The sequence below is a fragment of the Coffea arabica genome, chromosome 11c (genome assembly GCF_036785885.1).
Source record: "Coffea arabica cultivar ET-39 chromosome 11c, Coffea Arabica ET-39 HiFi, whole genome shotgun sequence".
Taxonomy (NCBI): domain Eukaryota; kingdom Viridiplantae; phylum Streptophyta; class Magnoliopsida; order Gentianales; family Rubiaceae; genus Coffea; species Coffea arabica.
Window position 1 is genome coordinate 39,652,174 of NC_092330.1, and position 15,354 is coordinate 39,667,527.

At 36.3% G+C, this 15,354-nt stretch overlaps 3 protein-coding genes across 3 annotated transcripts; 2 read left to right on the forward strand and 1 right to left on the reverse strand.

The window, feature by feature from the left end:
* Positions 1-2,033: 2,033 nt before the first annotated feature.
* LOC113715480 (zinc finger protein JAGGED-like) lies at positions 2,034-4,846 on the reverse strand. The gene is made up of 5 exons (XM_027239688.2): positions 4,556-4,846; positions 4,305-4,402; positions 3,610-3,744; positions 3,143-3,242; positions 2,034-2,705 (listed from the first exon to the last, which is right to left on the reverse strand). Coding segments are annotated over exons 1-5 (897 nt in total). The 5' UTR covers positions 4,558-4,846; the 3' UTR covers positions 2,034-2,143.
* A 3,581-nt stretch (positions 4,847-8,427) lies between these two features.
* On the forward strand, positions 8,428-10,675 carry LOC113716501 (WAT1-related protein At3g30340-like). Its single transcript, XM_027240867.2, has 6 exons — positions 8,428-8,664; positions 8,769-8,831; positions 8,988-9,104; positions 9,194-9,590; positions 9,804-9,955; positions 10,180-10,675. Exons 1-6 carry the CDS (start codon positions 8,477-8,479, stop codon positions 10,394-10,396), a joined length of 1,134 nt encoding a protein of 377 aa, XP_027096668.2. The 5' UTR covers positions 8,428-8,476; the 3' UTR covers positions 10,397-10,675.
* Positions 10,676-11,713: 1,038 nt separating this feature from the next.
* LOC113716437 (WAT1-related protein At3g30340-like) lies at positions 11,714-14,308 on the forward strand. The gene is made up of 6 exons (XM_027240764.2): positions 11,714-12,036; positions 12,194-12,256; positions 12,403-12,519; positions 12,592-12,982; positions 13,248-13,399; positions 13,746-14,308. The coding sequence occupies exons 1-6, from the start codon at positions 11,846-11,848 to the stop codon at positions 13,915-13,917; spliced, it is 1,086 nt and encodes a 361-aa protein (XP_027096565.1). The 5' UTR covers positions 11,714-11,845; the 3' UTR covers positions 13,918-14,308.
* The last annotated feature ends 1,046 nt before the right edge of the window (positions 14,309-15,354 follow it).

A 15,354-nucleotide genomic window follows, 5' to 3' on the forward strand; every position in this document is an offset into this window, starting at 1 on the left:
ATACCCCCATTTAATTTTTTTTATTTGGTCCGACGACGATTTCTGTAAACTGATCATAAACCTCTGAAAGTATTTAAAACATTAGAAATTTGAGAATAAAAAAAAAATCATAAACATCCTCACTTGCCAAATGAGACTATGAAGAGTTTAATAGAGGGTGTAAAACCAAGGGACTGCTATCAAGAAACGCAAATTACAATGCTTCATTGGAGAAAAGAGAAGAATCATACCTTTTCATCTGCTTTTCTTCCGAGTTAAACCATATTCAATAATCTTTCTCCATTTTCTGTAAGAGCCATAGTGATTAGTATACAAAAAGTAACACAGGAACAAATGTATTGTTAGATCATAAACTACACTTCTGTGGTGTGTAGCTGCAACCCAAAATCTAGCATTGTCCATCATATCCTTTTTCTCTAACATTACTAGAAAACTGGGGCCTTATTAGCGAATTAAACTACCTTTATAAGCTTTAAGGAACCTTTGCATCACTTTATATGGAATAGTGGAGTTTCGGGAAATGTTACAGTAACAGCTCATTATAACTCATTAGTTTTTCTCTTGGTCATCTTTTGAACACTTGTATTTGAGATTTTATAATGTAATAGAAATTGTACTTGGGCACTTAGAAATGCTTTTCCCAAGAGATAGAATAATTGTCCGTCGTAACTGAGCTTTTAGTCATATATTTACTTTCTTGGTGATATTTGATTTATTTGCAGTTTCTTAAGCTAAATAATAATTTTCTTCATCTCAAATGGGAGGGGTACATATACTATAAACCGTATATGCATAAGTGAACACACCCTATAAATGGGAATAAATTAATATAAATAAGCCCTCTTAGAATTAGTTGTTAATGAGGCTAATATCCCTTCCCATCGTAATTGATCTATTATACAAGATCAAGAAAATTGCTTGGTCAAAATTGCTTCTACAAGTTTCTAAACAAAAACAATCATTGAATAGTGTATATACTTGTTGGTGTAAAAATATATTTCTCTTACAAGTTCATGTGATATGTTAAATCACAATAAGGACTGAAAAAAAATCCTAGATATGAATTAAGTATGCATTGTGTTTTTTTCATCATTTAGTCAACTCAATCGAAAATTCTTGGAGAATTATTATCAAGAAGTCACATCCGAAAATGTTAAAAACAGTTATCCAAAATGTTAATTTTAAACTCTTTGATAGAAACGCCTTACTGCCGTTACAACCTTGTGAATAGCATGGTTTATTTTCTTTGGATACTTGCTATCTCTTTTAAAGATTTCGATTATGATCATATATTAACGTAAATGTTTCTGTAGAATCGGCAAGTGAGTTTTCAAAAAGAATTCATACTTCCAAAAGTTATAGCTCTTGACTTGAGCTCCAATTAAGCATAGAAATAAAACTCTTTAATGTTAAAAATGAAGAGGTAAAATGGAGAAAGATATTGGAAAAAAAATTCCCTGGGACATCTTCACAATCATTTGCAAAAAGCTAGACTTAATAATGGAATGATAATTAGCACCAAATTGCTTTAGAAATGAATGAAATTTATATCATGAGAACTTGAATTGCATATTGTGGATTTCAGATAGGGCTTCATGTTTAAATGCTAGTAATTACTAATTACCGTCAATAGAAGATCCACATAGATGATGAAAGCCACTAAACATGAGAGAGAGAGAGAGTCTGTGTTTAAGCAAGAACAAATCTCATGCATGGAACGAAAAGCAAAAGGGTTTTTGTTTACTTTCAGTTCAAATCCAAGTCCCAGTCTCATTTGCACGAGCAATTCTCCTCATGTCTAGTTCCCATTCTACAGACAATTCGTTCTAGTATGGTCTAACCTTACATTCCAAGACAATCCTCCCAAAGTCTCTCATCCAGCCAATCCCTCCCCAAGTCCCACCTAGCTTCCAGCCAAACCATCTTGCGAGCATAAGTCCTAGCTCTTTTAAAGCTGTTTCCAGACCTGTAGAAAAACCAAAACTTCTCTCTTTCTCCCCGACCCCTCCATTGTCAGTTTGTTGGGATTCTCCTTCGCTCTTGTCTGAGTGGTTTGTCAGCCAGACCACTGTCACTTCACCCCAAAAAAAAAAAAAAAAAAAAAACCGATACCAATAACAACTCTAGCTAATACTAATTACTACTAGAATCCATCTTGAAACCGATTGATCAATGAAGGATCCAAACGTTTCTGTGTCGTCCCTCCTGCTCCTCCTGTGCAGCTGCCGCTCCGTCCCCAATTTAATCCTTCGTCATGATTATTATACAGTGTCATTTCTCTACTACGACCCCCACCAACATCATCAGCACCAACTCCTCCTCCTCCTGAGGCATGATGATCAGTAGTACTACTCCCTCGGGTGATGCTTCCATTAAATGCGTGCCCTATAACCGGTGCACCAATGCAAGTGTAGTTGTTACCAGTAATTTCTGCTTGGTTAGGACTGCAGCTTGAGTAAGCAGCGTTTCCCCCCTGGACGACATGGCCGACGAAGTAGTCGTTCACGGCTGGAAACTGGGATGGAAAGGGAACGAGCCGGGAAGGCGATGAATACATGTAGGGTGACTGAGGTGATGGTTGCCCTTGTGGAAGCAAGGTGGGGGTGGAACCCGAGAATAGCCTTGTTGGGTAGACTGATCGAAATGGCATTGTTGGATCACTTAAATTCGCGGTTTGATGAAAGCCTCCTTGTTGCATTGGCTGGCTGCTTATTATATATTACACGCTCATTCGTACATGTATGATGAAAATGATCAAGAATAGAACAACGCTAAAGCTATCAAGAGTCCGTCTCAAAGAAGTAAATTATAAAAATAGCCCCTTTGCCTAGAAAGGTTTTGGTGCCAAGAAAAGTAGTTGCATCAGCTGAAAACTTTTTTATACTAGGTGGACTAAAAGCCCTAGTAAAAAATGGAAAAAAAGAAAGAAAGACACCATTTGACTATGAAAGTGGGATTTATCATGAGGGCCTAAAAGGATCAAATGTTTTGGTGCCAAAAACATTAAAACTTGCAATTTTTAGGTGGTATACATAACCTCATCAAAATCTGTGTCTATCAATGAAAGTAATCTTAGGGAAAACTGAGGAGAAAAGAAAAGACTAGACAGATGGCAGTGGCACAGCAAGAAGAGCATACATACCCTAGGTGGTGGTGGTGGTGGTGATGAGGTCCTTGTCCTAATAAGGGATCGTTATTGAAGACCAGCTGACGAGCCCGGTTCAGTGTTTCTGTCTCCCTCTCTGACGAACAAATATACAACAAAACATCAAATCATATCAGATCAAAATTTTGCTGAATGAAACAAACCCAAACCCCACCAAGAATTTCAGCAAAAAAAATTCCCTCTTAAAATTTTCTGTTTTTTCGTGGAAAACAAGATTGACATGACTTCGTTTCATGGAAAATCATTGGAGGAATTTACTCTGTCCAAGTTAAACAAATTTAATAATGTCAACTGACTCAAGACTTCACTTTAATTCTTACTCCATCAGTCTTGGTTGGAATTTGGAACAAACGGATAAATAAATATACTTCTTATATATGGAACTTATTACTGGCAATTAGATATAAAAAAAAATTAAGTGGGAATAAATTGAAAAGACTTGCCCTGGCGGTGACGATTCATGTGTCCCCCAAGAGCTTGAGACTTGCAGAACTTGAGGGAGCAAAACCTACATTCGTAGACCTTCCCACTGTCATCTTTTCCATCCTTAGCGCCGCTTTTCTTTCTCCTATAGCCTGCTGCAAAAATGCCAATTCAAGAAACCTTGATGAGACCATTCTTTTGTACCTTACTAAACCACCATAGACAACCCTAAGGCCACTAAGCAGCACAAGATGAATTCAACTATTAATTGAAAAGAAAAAAAAAACCAAAAAAAAAAAAGAACAACAGAAAGAAAAAACTTCCACCTAGCTAGCTAGGCTCTGCGATCAAGTCCAAAATCATCAACAGATAGAAGAAAGTAGTAAGAAAAAAGAAGTCTTGAATCGCAGTAGGGAAAAAAGGGCATTCCATTAAAAAAAAAATTTATCATGTCTTTAGACTCTTTTTACACAAAAGCAAAGAAGTCAGGAATGGTTTAAGGAAATCCAAAAGTGTAATATTTTGTTTTAAATGTAACAGAAGGGAAAGGAAAAGGTTTAGCTGATTCTCGTTGATTACTTCAAGTTAAAATCACGGAAAGATCTTATTCTCTTTGACAACCATCTTTATTTTTGAGTTGGGGGAGGAAAAGATGATGATATATGAACTCATGAGTGAGGGACATTCAAATAGTACACTAGACAAAGTGATGTACCAGCAGCATATGAAGAGCTGTCTTCTATGACTTGCTTGCCATCTTTACTATAATCCTCTGGTAAGTTGTTGAGGTCTAGCGGGTTTTCTTCTGATCTCCTGGAAAATACAAATAAAGGGCAAGAAATAACAAAAATGCAAAATTTGCTTAAAGAAACAAGACATAAGGAAGAAGATAAACGGAAAAAAGTATGTATGTGTGAATGTTGTTGTTCTTGTGTGTGAGTGTGAGTGTGTGTGTTGGAAACCTACATGGCACCGACCGACAGAGAAGGACAGAAGGAAATATGAGGTTAAAAAATTGTTCTACAGATGAAGGGATAATAACTAAAACTTGGGGAATTATAAGACTTCAGTTTGGGACTGAAATGTAGAGAGAAGGGGTAGTTGAGTTGTTGAGTGATGATGAAGAAAGGAGCTTATAAAAATCTCTCTCGCAGTTCTACTGCCACCCTTTCTTGATACATTTCTTTCCAATTGAAAAAGCATATAGATATGTGAGAGAGAGAGAGTGAGAGAGAGGAACAGAGAGTCTCGTGACTTTAAAAAGGAGTGTGGGAGATGGATAGAGGAATAGGATTGAGAGGAGGGATCAGCAAGGCTTGGGGCTGGTGCTGTCATTTGGTTAGGACTGAGCGGGAGAGAGATATTGAGAGGGACGTGGCCTCTCAAGTATTTGTGTGCATTCTAAGGTGGAAGTGTTGGCCTTACCTGCTAGGTTTATTGCCCTAGCTGGAGGATCTTTACTAGTCTCATGTCCAATGATATAGTGAATTGTTGCATGTGTATAAGCCAACTTGCATTTATACTTCGTGTATAGTCGGGGGAGTGTTTATCAAGAGTTGTTTGGAAAATTTTTTTTAAAAAATCCATTGTTGAGATTTTCTCATTTGAATTTTGTGCGGTAAAGAGTGAAAGTTGGAAAAGGTTTTAAAATATGGTAGATACTGCAGTGAAGAACATCGATTTCAACAGTCTAGTCTTTTAGTTTCTACACTAAATGCCATTGTATCTCGATTTTCTCATGCAATTAGTACTTCTAATTGTTGAACCCCAAAATGTGAAAATGGCATATAATCTCTCGATTATAGTCAAGGTTTGAAGTTAAAAACTACTTTACAAAAAACCAAAAAAAAAAGCTAATTTAAGTGACCTTGAAGTGCTTTTTAAGTACAACTTTTGGCATTTCAAACGTTTAGAAAAAGAGATGTACCTTCAATAGTTTTAACAACTTTTGAAATGATAATGATTTTCATGGTCCGGTTTAAAGAGCTAAATCTATCAACAAAAAATCCTATATCGTACAAGACAAGATGGAATAAACATCAATTTTCGTTTCTTAAATTAATCAGTCGGTCTAACTTCACAAATCACAAGGGTCCTCGGCTGCAGAAGATGACATTCATACTCTGGAGGCAGTCAAGACAAAAAGAGGAGGGGGGCCGGAAGCCTTGCCTCTAACTCATGCTGTCTAGTCATAATAAACTGGCATCATTTGTAGGAGATCGAGCATGCATGCTGCAGAATAGATACTATGATGCGTACAGGAAGCCTAGGGCCTCTTGGTATCAAATGCAGTATCCTGACTTTCCCATTTATCATTGAAGTGTTTCCATCACAAGGATACATATGAATCTTGTCAAGGATTTTCATTTCAGTACAGTTGCAACTTATAAGAAAAATAAAGACAATATTAACTGCTCTCAAAAAGGAGTCGTTTTCTTATGTTGAATGGTGGAATCAGAATTTCAGGTTCCCCAACTCGAAATAGTAACATATATCGCAAACGGATCAAATAGGCGAACCTAAACTGAACTTGTATTCCTAAATGTAACGTTGTGGAATGACTTGATCGATTGGACTGGGGGTTTGTGTGGTGGGGGGGAATAATGCAGCCGGTCGCCCGTTGGGGGAGGAGGGGGATGGTGGGGGAGAATTGAGCACGCTACAAGTTAGAAGAAGAGCTAGAAAACACAAGGAGAAGTACTGGGATGATGCTATAGTGCCCATCGTTACAATAACTTGTGAATATTTTACATTAAAATACTGGTACAACCGGTTAATAGTGGTTTCTACATCCAAAATTGGTATCCGCAGTAACAATTGCACTACTGTTCATTTAGGTTTCCAATATTCAAAGTAACATCAGGTGGTAATATGGTAACTTTGGTAATAAAATTGGTATATTATAAGTGTGATCTGAAATTAATTTACTCTTTAAATATCAAACGTTACTACTTCTTCAACGAAACTTACTACTTTATAATTAGTAAGTTTAATTCAATAATAGTAAGCATTTGTTGAAAAAGTTTTTGAAGTTATTTTTGTAAAATTTTTACTGTAACATTGTAGATGAAAAATAAGTTTTTGAAAAGCTCTCAAATCCAAACGGAGCCATCTATAGTAAAAGTTTTTCATATACAAAACTACAATAAAGTTTTTAAAAAACACCTCCAAAAACAGCTAATCCAAGCGGAGCCATCAGTTTTACAAATAAAATGGTAAATTGGTGAATTGTCCAAACTTACTACTTTATTTCACAAACTTACCATTTTACTTAAGAAAGTTAGAACAATTATAATTAGTAAGTTTGATTCAAATTATGGTAAGTTTTTGTTGAAAAATGGTAAGTTTTATAAATAAACTGGTAAATTTGATGAATGATTAAAGTTACTAGCTTAGTGAACAAACCAGCCATTTTAGTTAAAAAAAAAAAAACTTACATAGAATTTATAATCATTATTTTAATGGAATCAGAAAAGACGCTAAAGGACCAAAATTGTTGCTAAAGGTGGGTAATTTAGACAACTACCAGTAATTAACTAGCATTATTTCAGTATTTCGTGAGGCGACTTGTCGTCACTGCAGCACGATCCCTTATTTAATCATCAGAAAACAAATGCAGATCTTGATGACGACGAAATTGGTAGAATTCCAAATTTGTTATACGTATGTACCCTACATTTTTCTTTGAAATTAGCAAATTATTCTCTAAGCAATATTTCTTCATAAGATTTAATGCATATGTGGAGAATTCTTCGATGATTTTCATAACGACCATTTCTTCATAATTAGTTTCCAAAAAAAAATAAAGAGTTTTGAAGGACCAACTTTATTTGGTATTCAAACTTCATGTTGGTATTTCCTTTTGGGCGATGAAAGGGAACCGTTCAATTTCTTTAAAGGTCAATGGATCATCTCTCTTCGGGAATTCTTTCACTTTACCTGCCTCCAAAAAAAAAGATCCATCAAATGAGCAAAAGTGCGGTTTTGCTACAAAATTTGACAGAGCGTCTAACTACGCTCAACTGTTTAAACAGAGCATCGCTTGAGTTTTTCTTTTTACTCATTTTAATCTCTTCACGCTGAATTTCTTTTATTTCTTTGCTCTTTTTTGGTTTTTACTTTTCCCCGCTTTCTTTCTTTTCCATTTGGGCTTTCAACATTACGGTTCTAAATCAGGCCAAGCCCAGTGCAACAGCCTCTAACTGAACCTCAGTAAACTATAACACATCAGGCCAAGCCCATTACATGTCCTCTGACCGAATTTTCGTAACAATGGATGCTGTCTCCTCAGACCAAAAGACACAGCTCAGGCTCCTACAGAATCCTGAAGCTATAGCCCATATTCTCCAACTGTTACAGACGGAACCCACACATGTATTTTACTATTTTCCTTTTGCTGGAGCTCCAACACATGGTAGTTGTAAGGAACTTTTGAGATTAGACACAATGTTCTTTATTTCCAATATCGAAAAAGAAAATGGGCGCAGAAGAACAGAAGAGGTCCCAATTTCCAAAAGAAGTAGTATTAGATGCCATGCGCAACAAAAAGTTATTTTCGTTTGGTCAATTCCAATATACTTTCAAGAAATTCCCACATTGACGCAAATTATTCTTAAGTAAATTGTTAATGTACAAAGAAGGCTAGGGAACCGCTCAAATATCATGGAAAGGGAACAATGGAATGTGAAAAGAACGCATCAAAACTGTTGCGTTACAAAAGGATGATGCATGGAATATGAACTCGCTGGTTCATTATGATCCAGCAAAAGGGATTAAAAAGTAATATTGCACATCTGATAAGGGCAATTTGATATTTAAATTCATCGCGTTCCAGGGAAGTCAGTCATATAAGCTAGCGATACTGATTCTTCTTTGTCATTTTCATCAATGACTAAAATGGTGTTTAATGAGTGGAAACCTGTGGCTGCAATGCTGGGAGTTTATTTTGCTTTTGCAGTCGTTAATGTAGCTATGAAGAAGGTACTGACTGAGGGCATGAGCAATTTGCTAATTGTCACTTACAGGCAATCCATCTCCCTTATTTTCTTGGTCCCCATTGCCTATTTCCGGGAGAGGTACCAATATGAATATAACATTTTTCTCTATTTCAAGTTCCACTATTTTCATTTCTATCGCCAAATTTGGGTGAGCTGATAAATCCTAATTTACTTTGTTGCAGGAAATACTGGAAGAATATCACAGCTGTCATATTGTGTGGTCTATTTTGCAATGCACTGGTAGGGTAAGTGGCATTAATAATTTGTATCAGTTGTCCTAGCTATATATCTCAGGCCAATCTTTTACAGACAAAATTGGATAAATTTACTTTTTTTTTTTCTATAATTTGTTACCATTCAAGCAAAAGAATCAATTTTTGAATTGATCAAGTTGTTTGCAGGGTCACACTTACTCAATATGTCTTCCTCACTGGACTCAAATATACATCAGCAACATATTCTGCTGCTTTCAGCAATATGATCCCTGTATTTACATTTGTTTTGGCACTGCTGCTTCGGTGAGTTCAAGCACAAAATTCACAAGACTACAATTTTTTGTACCCCTAATCTCTCAACTGCATATGTCACTAAGATTAATCTCTTGCAGGCAGGAGAAATTGGACATGAAAAAGAAAAGTGGAAGGGTTAAGGTGTTAGGCACACTAATCTGTGTTGGAGGAGCTTTAGTTCTGATACTATACAAAGGAAGGATTGTATTGAATGCTCCTAAATCACCACCCATTTTGCTTGAGAAAGCAAAGAATGGGAGGATAAATTGGGCTAGCATAATTGGTTCCACATTTCCACCTATAGGTAATTTTTTGTGGGCTTCATGGTTTGTGATGCAAGCTCGGATTGGCAACATGTACCCCTATCAATATTCTAGCACGGCCATGTTTTCCTTCTTCAGCGCCATCCAGTCAGGCATTCTGTGTCTTGTCATTGACAGACACATTTCATGGGCTCTCAAAGGATCAATTCAGATATCGAGTCTCATATTCGCGGTAAGTAGATTCAACTCTTTCTTTCTTTTTTCTTTTTTCCTTCAATGTTTTTTAGCTGTTTTCACCGTTAAAAACAACTAGTAAAACAAGGAAGAGAGACACAGAAACATAGGTTCTTTTTCTTGGCCTTTGCATTCTTTCTTTTCCTTCTTGCATGTAAACAAACACAGATAAATTTCAGAATCAATCAAGCTATTTTTTCTGAATCCTCAGGGAATCGTGGGATCAGGTCTAGGCTATGTGGGAATGTCATGGTGTGTGAAAGAAAGAGGACCTGTTTTTACATCAGCATTTAGCCCTCTCATACAAGTTTTTGTGATCATCTTTGATGCCCCCTTGCTTCATGAACAGATAGGCCTCGGAAGGTAATCTACATCTCCTGAATTGTTTGTTCTACTTGTGATTTTTCAATCTCAAACACAAACAGACACAAGAACATTCCGAAATCAGAAGGCCTAATTTGCACGAAAAATTTAACATATAGGTTAATCATACCTGCCAGCAGCATGTCACATCGAGATTTTCCCTCGCGATCACCGGCAATTTTTTTTTCTTCTCTCATATAATTCGTCATACTTGTTTTGAACAGCATTCTGGGATCCATTTTGGTTGTTATTGGAATGTATACTCTTCTGTGGGGAAAAGGCAATGAAATAGACCTTCACAAGAATGTTCCGCCAGCAAATCAAGAAAAAGACGGAGATTGCGATCGCACCTTGCCAGTCACTGCACCAACTGCTGTCAGCCCAACAAATTCTGTGCCAGTCACTACACCAACTGCTGTCAGCTCAACAAATTCTGCATGAAATGAAAGGACTCTGTTTTTGTTAGAAAAATATCCTCTGCATACTACAGCAACGGTGTTGAATGTACAAGTGAAAACTACAGAATGCAGCAGATATTTGTCGATTAAAAAAAAAAAGAAGTGGAAAATACAGAACTTTTGGGTGGAAAAAAATACAGGATTGCTACTTCTACCATGTGATGATATCTTGGTAGAAAAGGAAAGTTTTGTGTAGATACAGATTGTGAGTTTGTAATTTATATAAAAATTGTACAAGCATGAGATTTTAGAAGCTTTTCAACAGGCAGCTATGATAAAACTTTCCATTTATATCCAGTTCGCACGGTCCTGGTTAAGGGTTCAAGAAAGGAGAATGTTACAGACGAAATGCATACATTGATGATATTGGATTTTTTACAACTGCAAACCGTTACTGGGCCATGAATGATGAATTTGTTTCGGCCAGAAATTTTAGTGTACCATATATTGTTGCCGGAATTTTTTTTGGGTCATGTTTATTTGGCATCACACCTCTGATTGGCATATGCTCGAACTATCTTAAAGATTTTTTTTTTTTTTTGAATTTCTTAAAGGCTGAATACACCAATTGAACAAAAAGAAAATCAGGAATTCCTTCAAACCATCTTCATTTCCCTCTCAAACGGTCTACGAATGAACAAAAGCTCCAGCTTGGCCATTGTTTTTGTCTTCCACAGGCCACAAACCTGAATAAAAAGTATTTCCTCTGCTTTTTCAAATATGAACTTATCTCCCATGATCCTTCCTTGCTCTTAATCGATTTACATTTTACTAGACTATTCTGTCAACCATTTTCAAAAAGCCGCTGTAATTGTCACTAAGGCAAATATACTCCTCACTTTCTGTTCACGGCGCCATTGTTATTTGATGTGCTATTGCATGTTTAGTGCAATCCTGTAATTTTAATCATTGTTCCCTTGCTTGGATTAGTAGCGCTGATATTTATATGTGGCAAGAAGCTCCTAGCGCTGATAATTGCAACTTTTGAGATAAGGCATATTATTCTTAATTCCGGTTCCAGAAATGTGCAGAAACAGAGAACTGGTCTGCATGGCCAAAGAGCATTAGATGCCCTGCATAAGAAAAGGTATGCCTGATTGGTCATTTCCAAATTTTAATTGAAAAAAAAAATGGAAGGAATCGAGAGTCTTATCAATCATTGTAGACAACTCAGAATTAAATGTGGAAAAAATGCGCAAAAGACTGTGAGGTCATAGGATGATGATGCATGGAATATGAGATCCAGTGGTTCCATATATCTAGTAAATGGAAATGATCCAACTAAAAGGGGCAAAAGCAAAACGTTGCACCGTCAATTGATCCAAGATTTGATCTGATAAGGGGAATTAGATTTTCGTATTCTAAATGTTTCAGGGAACACCATTATAAAAGTTTGTCAAGCAAATAATCTTCTTAGCATTTACCAGAGGCGATGGACAAAAGGGATTGTGTTGATCAATGGAAACCAGTGGCTGCAATGTTTGGCGTTTGTTTTGCTTTGGCTATTGTTAACATATGTCTCAAGAAAGCTCTGAATCAGGGAATGAGCCATTTGCTCATCGTCACTTACAGGCAGTCCATCTCCACCATTTTCTTGACCCCCCTTGCCCATTTCTGGGAAAGGTACTGAGGAAAAAACTCGAGTATATCTGTGTTTAGAATATTAATGCTTTTTCTCTTGCCAAAATTGGCTGAGCTCAATTCAAATTAGACTTTAGAACCCAGAAACTTTTCTTCCATCAGAATTATCACATACGGAAATATTGTACTCTTATTGCAGGAAATGCTGGAACAATCTCACAGGTGGCATATTATGTCGTCTTTTTTTCGGTGGACTACTTGGGTTAGTGCCATAATATGTGTCCCGCACTCCCATTTCTTTAGTATCTTGCCATGTATAATTATTTGATTTTGGCTCTAGGATAAAGTGAATCTTTTTATAATTCATCTAAGAATGAGTTCTTGAAATAACTTGTTTGCACTTCTCAGGGCCACGCTTACTCAATATTTCTTCCTTGTCGGGCTTAAATATACATCAGCAACATACACTTGTGCTTTCATTAATATGGCGCCAGTTTTTACATTCATCCTGGCCCTGCCACTTAGGTAAGTTTTAAGCACATCATTTGGATCGCTCTCCAACAGTGAACAATTTATCTATTATGCAAAATCTTGCAGGCAGGAAAAAGTTAACTTGAAAAACACGAGTGGAAGAGCAAAGGTGTTGGGCACACTAATTTGTGTTGGAGGAGCCTTAGTTCTAATTCTGTACAAAGGATTGCCAGTGATTAACGCGCCTAAATCATCCCCTGTAATGCTCCAGAAAGCCAAGCATGACACAGCAAAATGGGTTATTGGTTCGATAATTCTTGCTTTGGGTGGCATTCTATGGGCTTCATGGTTTCTAATTCAAGCTAGGATTGGAAAGTATTACCCTTATCAGTATTCTAGCACAGCCATGCTGTCTTTCTGCAGTGCTGTCCAATCAGCCATCTTATGTGCTATCATCGAAAGACCGAATTCTTGGACCCTCAAAGGACCATTACAGATTTCTAGTATCGTTTACGCTGTAAGTGAACATTCAAGCTGTTCTTCATCAACACTATTTGTGATTTTAAACAGGGGAGAAACAGTAATACCCATCCTCCTGCTGTTGCGATCATTTAACTCTTCAAAGAAAGAATGTCCAGCTATGAGATTTTCACATCAACTGTTGATTTCTGAGGAGAACGCTCTAGCTAGTTTCATTTCTTTGCCTACTAAGTTTCGCTTTATGTAATCAAAAGTAAAGGAATTTGAGACGAAACTAAACTAGTTGTTGTGATTCTGCACAGGGAGCTGTAGGATCAGGTCTGTGCTATGTATGCATGTCATGGTGCGTCAAACAACGGGGGCCTGTTTTCACTGCAGCATTTAGCCCTTTCATACAAATTTTTGCTGCTATCTTCGATGTCTCATTACTTCATGAACAGATAAATCTTGGAAGGTAATCCTGTGTCTGAAGTTTCATTACTCCTTTTTCCTTGTCACGAATTTCCAGATCAATATATGCCATTGTATCAGTTCTGAAAAGTGGATCATGTAATATCACACATAAAGAAACACAAAAGTATTACAAGAAGAAAACCGAAAAACAAAAAAGTTGAATCATGAGCATAAGTCGACATGCTAAAAAGAAGCACAATTTATATGGAACAACGCTAAAGTACCTGCAAAGGATCATATCATGCTAGTGATGCATCCTCGGAATCATAAAGAAGCATAATATGCTAAAAAGAAGCGTAATATAATTTTGATCTTTGCTAATGATTTTAACATTTGTTTTTGGACAGCATTCTGGGATCCGTTCTTGTTGTCGTTGGTATGTATGTACTCCTGTGGGGAAAAAGCAAGGAAGGAGACCTTGAGCCTGATAACAGGAATGTTCAAGAAAAAGTTGGAGATACCAACCACGCCTTGTCAGTCACTACGCCGATAGATGCCGGATCAACAACTTCTGTATAACTAAAGTCTTATATTGAAGCTCCTCTGCATCTTTGAAGAATTGTAGGTTTCTCATGAAATTTTTACCCCCAAAAAAAAATCCCAGTAACTGACAACATTTGGTAAAGAGACAGTATATTTTGGTATTTTCCATCAAAGGAGGAAATCTACGTGGATACAAAAGATTTCTTGATCAGAAACCAAGATTCAAGGTTCAGAAATCACAAGAAGAAATAAAGAAACAATAATGATTTTTTCACCATCGTGTTTTTTCCTTTTTTTTTTCTTTTTTTGGGCAAGACTATAGCTGCCAAAGAATTATCTCCATTGTTGGCCGTAGATTGCCTTTGATACTTTGCATCTGTTGTATGCATGTAATAGATTCTCTAAAAAGAATACTTGTGGGACAGAATTTTTTTTGGAGTTTTGGTAGAAAAATGTACTATAACGGTTTGATATATGTAAAATAGAAAGATGATTGAGAAATGTGTTTAAAAAAATGTAAAAATTGTCTTAGAAAATAGCAATTCAAACAAGACCAATTTCCATATTATACTCTTGGAAGATTGCATATCTCTAATTTTCTGCACACTACTTTGAAATGCAAATTGTGGCTCCACCACAAAAGTTCTTGCATTCATTTTTAATTTCTCTAGAATTAAATCAACCACGGAGAATTTGCGGATTTGGTGTCTAAATCCCTTCTAAAACAAAGAAACAATATGGATCGTTGTATTACACTACTATTTCCTTAAACAGCACCCATGAAATAGAAGAGAAAAATATGAATATTTATCGGACCCCAGATATAAAATAAATGAATTTCAAATGCATCCACACAATTTGGATCAACCCTCAACTTGGCATGAAAAGATTAACTTTTTAATTCCTCTTTCATCATTAATTAATTGATGATCAATTTTTTTTCAAAAAAAAAAAATCAAGAGCAGTTATTTGAATAAGGAAGTTAGCAGAAAATGAAGATCTTAGTGCAATATATCACAAGTGTATATAATTCGATCAAAGAATATATCCCACGAAAATAGCTGTCCTCTAAGCATGATTTTAGTTGCTAAATTATAAGGGTTAATTACATTCACCTCCCTTAAGGTTTGACCAAATAACGAATCGATCCCTGAGATTTGACCAAATAACAGATTCCTCCCCCACACTAACTTCTGTCACTTATAAGTAATGGAAATAGCCTAAAGTCTGAATAACCCTTATTGATTTCCATCAAATTTTTAAGGGTTAATTACATCTACCTCCTTTGTGGTTTGACCAAACTACCATTAAATGTCTGTGGTGTGGTAATATTACAAGTACCTCCTTTTTAAGTAACCTCGTCAAAGACACTTAAATAGAAGCAGTAAAATGTCATATTTACCCTCTCTGTAAAAACTTGTAGTTAGAGAAAACTTACCGTTAAAAAATCGAAGATGGTTTCAATAATAACAA